Source organism: Rhinatrema bivittatum, chromosome 9 (genome assembly GCF_901001135.1).
Source record: "Rhinatrema bivittatum chromosome 9, aRhiBiv1.1, whole genome shotgun sequence".
NCBI lineage: Eukaryota > Metazoa > Chordata > Amphibia > Gymnophiona > Rhinatrematidae > Rhinatrema > Rhinatrema bivittatum.
Window position 1 is genome coordinate 174,550,190 of NC_042623.1, and position 12,083 is coordinate 174,562,272.

General features: G+C 42.6%; 1 protein-coding gene across 6 annotated transcripts in view; it reads right to left on the minus strand.

Moving 5' to 3' along the window:
- LEKR1 (leucine, glutamate and lysine rich 1) overlaps positions 1-12,083 on the minus strand; it is a 515,362-nt gene that overhangs the window by 314,173 nt on the left and 189,106 nt on the right. For all 6 annotated transcript variants that reach the window (XM_029615748.1, XM_029615750.1, XM_029615751.1 and 3 more), the window contains one exon: positions 6,498-6,673. In XM_029615748.1, coding sequence (XP_029471608.1) covers positions 6,498-6,673 — 176 coding nt within the window. The remainder of the gene's footprint in view (positions 1-6,497; positions 6,674-12,083) is intronic.

Genomic DNA, 12,083 nt, shown 5'->3' on the forward strand with positions numbered 1-12,083 from the left:
TTTGTCGAAGGGAGACCCCTGAGGGGCAAATTTTCTTCGGATAGAAAAATACCGAATTCCTGTCAGGAACGTGGTAAGAGAGCTCCTTTCACCGCGTGGCAACTGCTGCGCGGAAAAAAGAAGACTGAAGGGAGACCCCTGCTGGCTGCAGGGTCAGTGCCTTGCTGGGCATGCCCAGTAGGGGCCAGTCAAAGTTCTGTTTAAACTTTGACAGAAGTTTTCCGTGGTGGGCTCCATCCTCGATGTCACCCATTTGTGAGGACAACCATCCTGCTTGTCCTGTGAGAAAAAAAGATAGTAATATGATTTTTCTTGCTTTATTCCACTATTTGTGTATGTTTTTGGATCAAGAAGTAGAGAGAGAAAAGAAGCTAAATTCTGGAAATCTGGCAAGAATGCTCACTTAAAACACATGAGATCTAATGCATTATCCTGGCTTGGCTTGGACAAAGCACTATTTCTAATATGCCTTTGTGCACTTCACCCGCTGCTGTACGTCCAAAGAAACATATTATTATTTCAAAGCACAAACCACAGAACCACATCCTCATGAACAATTGTATAAGGCTGAATGCTGTGCTATGGGGAGATGAGGGAATCCCTAGGACGGAGATCATCTTTGACAATAAGACTTCCATTCTACGACATTTATTTACAAATTTTTTAGGCCAGACGGTATATAAAACTCTATAAATAAAATAAAAATAAATAAATGTTCTAGGTGGCTTACAACAACAACATTCATAATTATTATAAAAAACTTAAAACAAAGAAAACAAAAAATAAAATTAAAAAATAAAAACCATAAAGACATTGAAAATACATTGCAGTGTGAAACATTACATTTTACAGCCATGTGAATAGTCCTGCAATATTTGTAGGTGCACTGGAAATGCAATCTAGAAATGGGACTTGTAGAATCATACATTCCTGCAAAGTTTTGGGAGGGCACAAATGACACAGATTTGTGAAGTGACAAAACCTTGATATGTTGTGCTCTTGGCCTGTGTACACGAACGTGTCGATATTCTATTTAGAGGGCAATTTTCATACTCTGCAAAGTCTGTGGGTTTGTTAAACCCACAAACTTTGCACCAGTTTTGAATTGAAAATAGTGCATACTTTCACTTTGAAAATCGTGTAAGGAAAAAGTACCCACAGGGATGAGCGCTTGCTTCTTCTGTCGATACATTTTTCCAACTAAAACACAGCATTTAGCTTTAAAAATCCAAAATACATGAGTTGCTTTCTCTCCCTACCTAACCCTACTTCAGGAAATGCCTCCATTACACAGTGGATAAAAGTGTACATATTGCAGAATTTTGCGTGTACTTTTATGCACATATAGGGTGGGAAATTTTTAAATGTTGTTTCACCTTGCAAATGGCTTTGAAAATGTTCCTGAAGGAGGGTCATTCACTTGCAAAAGACTGCACCTCCACTTCGGAGGGTGTACCCTTGTATGCATACGTTTTTAAATAAAAAAGTATAATTGTAAATGCTAACTCTGCCTCAACTCCGCCCCCTGAAACAGTTCTTGCATATCTATGCACTCACCCCAGGCTACTTTAATACAGCCATTTACATGTATAAAACCATGTTTTATGTACGCAAGTGGCTTTGAAAATTACCCTTCAAAGTGTTAGTATACTCATAGGCAGTTAAAAGTTACATAGACACCACAAGATAAATAAGCATTACTCAGCATGATGCCATAAAGGCTGCTGTGTAAACATCTCCTCTTGACAAAGGTTCCCTTGTTTCACCAAAGATGGGCTTCATCAGAAGGAGATCCAACAGAACGAATGGACCATTTAGGCTGCCATTTGTAATACTGAAACTTTTAATCATCAGCAAGGTATCCAGAAAAAAGTATATGATCAAAATAGTATATTAAATTCTTTCTTCAACTATTTCACATTTAGACCTTACTCAAGCTTTCCTTCCTGCAGCATTTCGGCCACCGAAGGGGCAGACTGTAAGGTTCGGATACTGTTTCGTTTTCATTTCTTGCTGTGGCCTGAGGATGAAGGTGCCAATGGCAAAGGAGTACTGTAGGAGCTCTTGAGGCAGTGGCGGAAGGTCTGATAGCTGCCTCCCACCAGCAGCGACAGAGCAGGTTTGAATGATGGGAGTGTTTCCCGCTGCCACGACTGAAAATGGTGGATGGAGGAGCTCTGAGAGAGTAGCGGAGCAGGCCCAGACACTTGCTGCCACTGCAGCCACCACTGCAGAGAAAATGACAGCAAGTAGAAGCAAGTGGACAGCCTCTGGGAGGCTCCCTCTCTGTACGAAGGACTACTGTGAGGCCTGGTGTGGGTCTCAATGGCTCTGCATGCATGAGGCCGATGCAATCAACATTAGTCACGTGACTGGCTTACCAGGGCATGCCCAAAGCTCCGAGAGATCAATCCACCCCTGCTACAACGAGTATCCCCAATGAATGTACTCTTTCCCAATCAATTAAAAAGGAAGAAGCACAGTTAGATTTAGTATATTTCATGAACAGAGCCTTAATATCATTATTCCTGAATTGTTTTCTATAGTCCTCACCTAAGGGTCTAGGCAAACCATACAGTTATACCAAATTCAACAAAATAAATAGAACCCACATTAGAAAGCAAATCCAAATGCATGTATCAGGTCAATATAAAAAATAATCTTATACTGAAAGCAGTGTGGTTCCAAGCGGCTGGTTAAATGTTGTGGAACATTTTAATGATCCCATTATGTTCCATCTAAATTTGTATTTTATTTTTGCATTTGGCAAATGAGTTTCATGGTAAGAAAATCATTAGCATGAACACTGCATTCACCTGTGTTAAGGCAGGCATATCTAATTCAGTGGATGATGGAAGTACAATATGTAAATGAACTCTGTACGATAGCTATAAAGAAAGATGAAAATTCAAGATAATTCAAAATATGTTATGCATTGCAAAGTGCATGTTTGTATAGTAATAGTGGACTCCAGCTACAAACTGAACACCTGTGCACACTGAGCTCTGTTTCTTATGTCTGGTTAAATTCTAATGTTGGCTGCTCTGAACAACCTGCAAATTATTTTCACAATAACTTTGTCTCATAAGAAATGCAATAAAAAACAGACAAGTTTCTACATTTATCCTGAGATTTAGAAAAATTCAGAAAACTCTTTGGACAGAAAATGCAGAAATGGGAAAATAACAACTGGCAATATTTAGAGGGAAATATTCAGCAGCCTAGTTACTGCATATTCTGCACATGACCTTGTAGGCAATTTTCAAAGGGAAATAAGATGGATAATTTTGTTTTGCAAACTACCTACAAGAAATGTGGGCACTTTTGTGCTCTGTATACTCTATGCCTCCTATTTCTGTGGGCAGTGAAACAGGGGCTAAAGTTTGTACATACATAATAAAAGTGTTGTTTACTTTCCTAATCTCAATACCACTCTCTGGAATACTTCTTTTTATTCTGGCTAGAACTGCACGCAATGTGAAAGCCAGGGCTCCATTTGTGGGAGAACAGCCAGGAATGAAGTTCCACCACTTCTTTTCAGACTTAAGAGGCAGAGCAGCAGCCTTAAGAGGCAGAGCAGCCCCTCCCCTTTAGGCAGCCTGCAGGAAAGAGGAGAAGAAAGGGTGAGCCTGGAGTAAGGGTGAGCCTAGAGTAAGGAACTCTGCTCCTTAATCCAGCCTTGTCCTCTTATTTTGCAGGAAAGAGGAGGCAGGTGTGATCCTGAAGCAGATACTGCAGAGCACAAGACACACAAAAAAAACCCCGAATTAGCACAAGTTTGAAACTTGAATGAGTAGATGAGAATCGGTTATTTACACTTTCGGATAATAGAAGGACCAGGGGGCATTCCATGAAGTTAGCAATAGCACATTTAAGGCTAATCGGAGAAAAAAAATTTTCACTCAACGCACAATAAAGCTCTGGAATTTGTTGCCAGAGGATGTGGTTAGTGCAGTTAGTGTAGCTGGGTTCAAAAAAGGTTTAGATAAGGTCTTGGAGGAGAAGTCCATTAACTGCTATTAATCACGTTTACTTAGGGAATAGCCTTTGCTATTAATTGCATCAGTAGCATGGGATCTTCTTGGTGTTTGGGTAATTGCCAAGTTCTTGTGGCCTGGTTTGGCCTCTGTTGGAAACAGGATGCTGGGCTTGATGGACCCTTGTTCTGACCCAGCATGGCAATTTCTTATGTTCTTATATTCTTAAGGCAGCAATGCCAATCATTAAGGCTTAAACCCTGGTCTGGTGATTGGCACTATTGTTCACAAGTTTCAAACTTGTATTAATTAAAGCCTTTTTTGTGTGTGTTACCTAGGGCTTAACTGCTGGCAGAATGACCCAGAACAAGCATTCTGCCACCTTTTTGTCAGGACCCAATGAAGCAGAGCAGAGCTGGCAGTGTAAACCAGTTGTGGCTTCCCCACAGAAATGGACTGTGAAGTGTGTTTGCATATACATGTTGTAAGAGAGTGTATGTGTGTGTTTGGAGTGAAAGAGAATGTATGTGTTTGTGAGAGCGAGAGAGAGAGAGAGAGTGTGTTCACACCTGGCACAGGCACTGGTCCTGTTCCCTAGCACAGTCTATTCCCTGACATGGCCCCAACTCTCTCCCTCCCCACCACCTACCCATGCTCCACAATTCTACAAATTAAGCCCTAATGAAAACCAGTGTCAGGGGTAACACAGGGTTTGAACCTGTAGCCCTGGTAGCTGCAGGCTAAAAACCTGTAGTAGAGCTAAGGAGGCTGCTGCTTCTACAGGGTGTCACAGAATACTTATTCTTTATACTCAAAAACTAGACATTCCTCTTCAGGCATCCTACTGGACTAGGTCTCGGTGTGCCCCAAATTGAGACTGACATATAAGCAGTAAGAGAACACATCTTTTTTGCAGGTCCAACAAAATTCTTGGCATCTGCCCCATGGAAACTATGATCTGTTCCTGCCAAAGATGTTCCATGACTCCTGTTCCTGTCCAGTTTGTCCCAGAAATTCCTGTTCTTGGCTCCCCATCTACCATCGGGCCAACATCATCAGTTCCTGACTCCTCTCCAACACCTGGGCTAAGCCATGACCCTGAGGCCTAGACTCTTCAGGAACACTACCTCCTCACTGGGCTGGTTTCTTATAGCCAAATGCTTCTAGGGGGCAATTTTCAACAAAAGCAATCTAGCCAGATAATTACTTAGTTACCCAGTTAATCCCTTTGAAAACTGTCTTCTTAAGGAGCAAATGTAAGTTGGATTACATCATGACTCATTACAAGGAAAGCTAATATGCAAAAGCAATCATGAACATGTCAAGAAATAAAGGGGTAGATTTTCAAACGTGCACGCGCGCATCCGTGTACGCTTGCTTCCCAGCGCGCACACATGGACGTGCCGATTTTCTAACATGCGCGTGCTGGCGCACGCATGTTAGAAAATCCGTGGGTCGCGCATGCATATGAGCGGGTGGCGCGCGCAAGGGAGGAATTTTTGCAATTTCAACATGGCAACGCGACTCGTCCTTCCCCCGTTCCCTCCCAGTCTACTCAAATTAAGGAGTGGACTGGAAGGGATCTTCCCTACCCCCCCCCCCCCCCCACCTAACCTTCCTTCCCCTTCCCCTCTCCTCTCGTTTGTTTTATTTCTTACTTCAGGGCCTGAGCTGAAGCAAGTTGTGCGCGCCGGCAGCCAAGTCTTCAGGACAGCGATCAATGGTGTTGTTCCTGCCCACTCACCGCCCCTTCCCACCCGTAACATGCCCCCCCCCCCCAGCCTGCCCCTTCGAAGAGGCCCGGCACTTATGCGCGTACAGGCGTTTATGCGCGTGGTCGAGCGAATCTTCAAAGGGGCCCGGCCACGTGCATAAACGCCGGAATTTACGCGTGTAGGGCTTTTAAAATCCACCCTATACTGCTTATTCAAAGTCCCCTCAAACTAAAGCCCTGATTTACTAAGGCTTTTCTCCCATTTTGTGTCTATGGGAAAAATGCTTAGCAAAGGAGGCCCCAAGTTTTCTATAAGTAATCTGTTCATGTCAACTGTTACTTGTATAAACTTAAAAGTCACTGAAGAAATTTCAAAACCTGTGCAAAAAATACTGCTAGTTTTCTTTTCAGCACAAAATGATCTTACTTGCTCTAATAATTATTAATCATCATGTTCATCATATTCTGAATGCTCATGTGAGGGCAATTTTCAAAGAGATTTCTATGGTTAAAAGCATTTTACCAGCATATATCGGCTGTCAGAAAACTGCACACCCTGTAAAAGTGCACAAATCCTTCCTCAAATCATATGCTTGTACTCGTACTGCAGTGGAGGTGCAATTTTCAAAGTAAATCTACGCACGTGCAAAGACTGTAGGTAAAAAGTATCCACTGACTCTGCAGTTCTGCGGGCAGTATGAAATCTGCCCTGTTATGTATTTAGGCAGTTCTAATTTATGCATGTTATTCAACTGTATCTGAAAGATGGTGTCTTTCCTTGCCAGTAGTGCAGTCACTTCACCTACCTCTCAGCCATGTTTCAGTTATGGCTTCCATTTTTAAGAACAGCTCTCCCTTTAATGTAGTCCAGATCTTCAAAGCACTAGAAATCTCCTTCCTGACAGCGGCAAGTTCTGTTTTACTAAAATGAAGTAATAGCAGGCTCTTCCTCAGGGTCAACTGATACTGTGTTATTTTTTCTCTGAAAAATACAAACAGTATTTGCATTTGCCATTAGTCACTTTGAAAAATGAATGAATAAGAATCCATCTTGCATACAACTTACTAGACCATTTTTGGTACTGCATCCTATCATTAAATGCTACGATTTATCAAAATATTTCTAATCCACCTCTCACAAATATTCACAAAGAGCAGACTGCAGCAATTTGATTACATACTACATTTCACATTGACTGGCTTGAATTAATCCAGGTGCAGCATTATGTGAAGACAGAAGCTCTTTTGAAAAAAGAAAAACGTGTTTTCAATTCAATTTTGCATAAACTGAGGTGACAGTTTGGTCGCAGTCCAGCAGTTGAAAAGGCGCATTTGTCGCCAGGAGGGGCCAGCAATTTTTCAAACTGTCCATTCAGATATCTGAAGACCTCTTACCTAATTTCCAAAGGGAAAGTACACGCCTATGTTCCCTTGGAAACTTGTCATAGGGGCTGATACAGAAAACCTCGCGGGAGAGCCGGCGAGTGCCCACTCTCCAGACGGGCGCCCAGGCCACTGTCCTGGGCACGCAATTCAGGAAGCCAAGGTATGCAAAAGAGGGCCCACGGTAAAAAGGAGGTGCTAGGGACACTAGCACGTCCCTAGCGCCTTTTTGACAGAAGCGGCAGCTGTCAGCGGTTTTGACAGCCGACGCTTAATTTTACCAGCGTCTGTTGTCGAACCCATGTCGAACAGCCATGGGTTCAGAAAATGGACGCCGGCAAAATTGAGCGTCCGTTTTCCAACCCGCAGGCCGATTTTTTTTTTGTTTTTTAATCTTTGGGGCCTCCGACTTAATATCGCTATGATATTAAGTTGGAGGATGTACAGAAAAGCAGTTTTTTCTGTGCCAGCCGAAATTAACTTCTGCCTCTGGGCAGGTGTTAATTTCTAAAAGTAAAATGTGCGGCTTCGCTGCACATTTTACTTTCTGTATCGCACGGGAATAACTAATAGGCCTATCAACATGCGTCTGCATGTTGCGGGCGCTATTAGTTTCAGGGGGGTTAGCCACGCGTTTTCCACGCGCTATTACCCCTTACTGTATAAGGGGTAAAAATAGCGTGTCGAAAACGTGCGGCCAAACAGGGGCTAAAGGTGCGCTTGGCCAAGCACACCATACTGAATCGGCCCGATAGGTAGAAAGTACTCCTGGGACCTTTGCATCTGCTTTTGTCACGGGTAAAATTTATATGGAAAGTAACCAGAGTAGATCTGAAAGTACATGAATATGAAACTATCATAGCTACTTGACAATGAGGTTTTTTCTCTGCCTCTTCTATCTCAAACTCAAGATTAATTTTGAGGAATGGACTGCTGATAATTAGTTTGTTTATTGAAAATATTCTCCTTTACATTTCTTGACAGGTAGAAAGGGGAAATGTGGAAAACAGGATTTACATTCAGACAACATCCAACAAGGCATTGATCTGTGCAGTCTGGGTAAACAAGCATCGGGGTAACTTGCTTGAAGCGGCGGTTACTACCCTTAACCATTAAGCCTTATACTCACCTTTGATGCAACTCCAGCATTATTCTCTGCATCAATGGCAGGGGGTGGCAGGAAATTCGAATCAAACAGTTACCAACAAGGGCCTGAAGTTGGTGGTTGGTGAAACAGATTAGTAGGGGAAAATAAATGTGGGAGCTTGCTGGGCAGACTAGATGGGCCAATTGGTCTTTTCTGCCGTCATTTCTATGTTTCTATGATGCGCAGGGAAGAACTTTTGACTGGACTGCATTAATTCTACTGGACTGCATTAATTCTACTTATTATTATTATCATGATTTGTCTAGTGTATGCCAGAAATACACAGTGTTGTACAGGACATACAGTGCTGAATTTGTAAAGCCATTTATGAGCATAAAACACAGTTTTATGCATGTATATGGCTGTAATAAAACAGCTCAGGGCTCAGTGCACTTAATAGTACACATGTAACCCAATTTCATGCATACATTTATGCACATTGGGGATTGGCATACTGAAAAATGGAGATGAGCAGATTTGGGACTTATGCGCACAAGTTAACCTGCATAAGTTACATCCTATGAAAAGCAGTTGTAACTTTGTGTGGGTTATTTTGTGCATAGTGAAGAGCAATTACCTGAGCATTTTCAAAGCGAACTTATGCAAACAAATTAGCTTTGAAACTGTTGGGTAAAAGTCTGAGTATAAATTTTACACAGAGACTTTACCCCAGAGCACATGTTGTCTCTATGGACAGTCCCTCTTAAAGCTTACAATTTATGTTTAAACGTTTTTTATTGATTTTTACCATCAACAATTGATACAACACTGAGAAGAGTGGTACTCTGAGCCCCCTCAGAAGCAAACGTCAACATAATACAACCCCAGAAATGCCCCTCCCCTTTTCTGTCCCATCCCCCCCAAAGTGGTGTTCTACAGGTGAGTATCAGTCTACTAAGTTAGTAGAGTTCATTCAGGCACTGATTGTGGAATAGAAGAGTTAATCATTTACAATAAGACTTCGTGCTCGGTGTGGAAGAGATTGTAGGTAAGATTGCCACACCTTAACTAAAAGCCGCCGACGTCTTGGGGATGTCCAGGACGCCAGACATTCCATACTCATCATGTCATGGAAGCAGTTCCTCCAGACCCAGAAGGACAGAGCGTCAGGAGTTCTCCAAACCAAAAGAATCACCTTTTTCCCTACAAGACAAGCTTTGTGTGAAAGCAGACGTGAGCCAGAATCTCGAATCCGAATCGGGGATATGCATCCAAATAATAACCACAGTGGGGTGACTGGAAAAGCCACATCCAACAGGTCAGCCATGTAGTCTGCCATTCGATGCCAGAACCGCTGCACTGGGGCGCATGTCCAAAAAACATGGGACAAGGTGCCCGTGACTTGACCACAGCGGGTGCAGAGCGCCGATGGAGCTATAGTCAAGTGAAAGGCCACTTGAGGTGACACATAAGCCCGGCTCAAAAATTTGAATTGTAGCTCTCGGTAATACATATTGATCGAGATCCTGGCTATACATCTAAAGCACCCCTTTAGAATAGTGTAGATAACAACGAAGTCACCATCCTGGTTCCAACGCGACTAAATATGAGCACATATCAACTTCTGACTTCTGTCTTAGAAACTTATAATAGAATGACAAAGATGGAGCCACTGCTTGTTCAAACCTAAACATCCGATCAAGGGCCTTAAACACCGAAGGATACTTAATATCTGCCTCCAATGAATTTATGTAATGCCCAATTTGGAGGTATGGGAAAGTATGAGTAGCACCAAACCCATAAATGGCCTGGAATTCTTTAAATTGAAGAAGCTTACCTTCATTCGTTAACAAGTGGACCACCAATGTGATGCCCCTGGACTCCCAATCCCGGAAGCGAACAGACTGGGAACCTGGAGTGAAATCCACATTACCCACTACTGGAAGAAAATAAGCACACTGAGCAGGTATCTCCAGAAGCTTGGTCAGCCGCTCCGTCTGCCGAAGCGGCTTCACAAGTGCTGCCTGGTTAAGAAAGGACGGGAGTTGTCCCGGCTTAGCCTGCACAACATATACAGGAGCCATCGGGAACAGCAAGGCACCATCCACGGAAAGCGGGGTATATATCGGTCTGCCCCTCAGCCAATCCCTAACTAGGCGTAAATTGCAAGCCAAATTATATGCTGCCAAGTCAGGCATCCCCAAACCGCCCCTGCCCCAGCGTGCTTTTAGCCAAGAAAGTGGGAGACGAAGCTTACAATTTAAACAAGAAAGACTGAGAAGGCATTCAGACAAGAAACAAATAAAAGGCTTTGAATTAAGAGTGAAACCATAGCTGGGAAGAACTCAAGCAAGTTGGTTATAGATGAGTTAAACTAAGGAAGGGAAAACTTTAGTTAAGTGAAGTTGCAGGGTCTATGTAAGAAAATAGCTAGTGGAGCGAGTGGGACTTCAGAAAGAGAATGATTAAGTGAGGTTAAGGAGGACACAACTACTTAAACTAAATGGGAAAAATCTACCATGAATCAGGATTCTGCCCCAGAAACAACCTATAAAAGAAAAACAGAAGGTGGGATGGGAGGGAGACTGGACCATCCAGACAGCGCTACCTCCTTTTTCAGAGCCAGAATTTCAAAGACACCGACTTTCACACATTTGAAACCAAATTGAAATTAAAATCAGTGAATTTAAATTTAAAATTCCTACTCCCATAAAGAAAGCAAGCGAGAAATTACACCTCCCACCAATGAGCTCTTCAAAAAAGGTGCCTTAAAGTTCTTTATTTTAAGGCAGAGGAGAGTTTCTGTGAATGAAATTTCTTTCTCCATAATCTCAGCAACTCCCTAAAGGTCACATTCCACTAAATGGACTACTTGAGAAGCACAGAACTCCTGTTTTTTTCAGTATTTTTTTGTAATATATGGCCTTCCCTTTTGATCTTGGAGTAGAATCTCTTGCCTGTCTGTTGAAGCTCTTGATGTCAGGAAGGATTGTAACTCCTGATTGAGGATCTGCAACTGTTGATATGAATGATGCAGATAACATGGGGAATGATTTGGCAGTAAACTCTGAAAGTTCAGAAAATACCTCTGATTTACAAACTTCAAAACCTATCTGTCTGTTGTGACTTGGTTCCAATGGGATGCATAAAAAGCAAGCCTTCCTCCTACCTGAACGTTTGGAGATGGTTTGCAGGGTCTGTGACTGTCAAAAACTGAAGATAGCGGACTTCCAAGCATAATCTGATTGGAGTGGCTGTGGCCGTCTTGAGCTCCCGCTAACATTTACTTAATTCATTTACTCTTTTGGATTTCTCGCTGATACTATATAGTGACATCAATGTCTAAAGCGGCAGGGAAGAGATCAATACCATCCAGGAGAAAAAAAACTGGGAAAAAGGCTGGAGAGGAGTCTGCAAGGCCTGTGGAGGAAATGGTGTCGGATGATTCTGCAGATGAGGCTGATGCTGTAGAAACAGCTGAACGCATGGCCTATATTCAGACTTTGATGGAAAGGTTTGCTGAAAAAATCTCTACAAAATTAGATATGAGATTGGAAGTGATTGTTGACAAGGTTGTGCAACTGGTACAAACGGTGCAGGTGAATTCAGAAGAGCTTGAGGACCAGGATGTGAAAATAAATGATTTGGAACTGGCTACATGCTCCGATTGCAAAGATGGACAGACTGGGGAAAAATTACAGCCAAGCTCTGGAAAAAATAGATGACCTAGAAAACCACTCCTGTCATTGTAACATCAGAGTCTTGGGGGTTCCCAAGAAGTTAGAGAGAAGCGATCCGGTCACATACTTTGCTTAATGGCTGCCTGAACTAATAAAGTTTGGTAGCAAAGAGGGGCCTATTAAAATTGATCAGGCCCATACAGCACAATCACCAGTACCGGCACAAGGCAACTGCCCTCAAG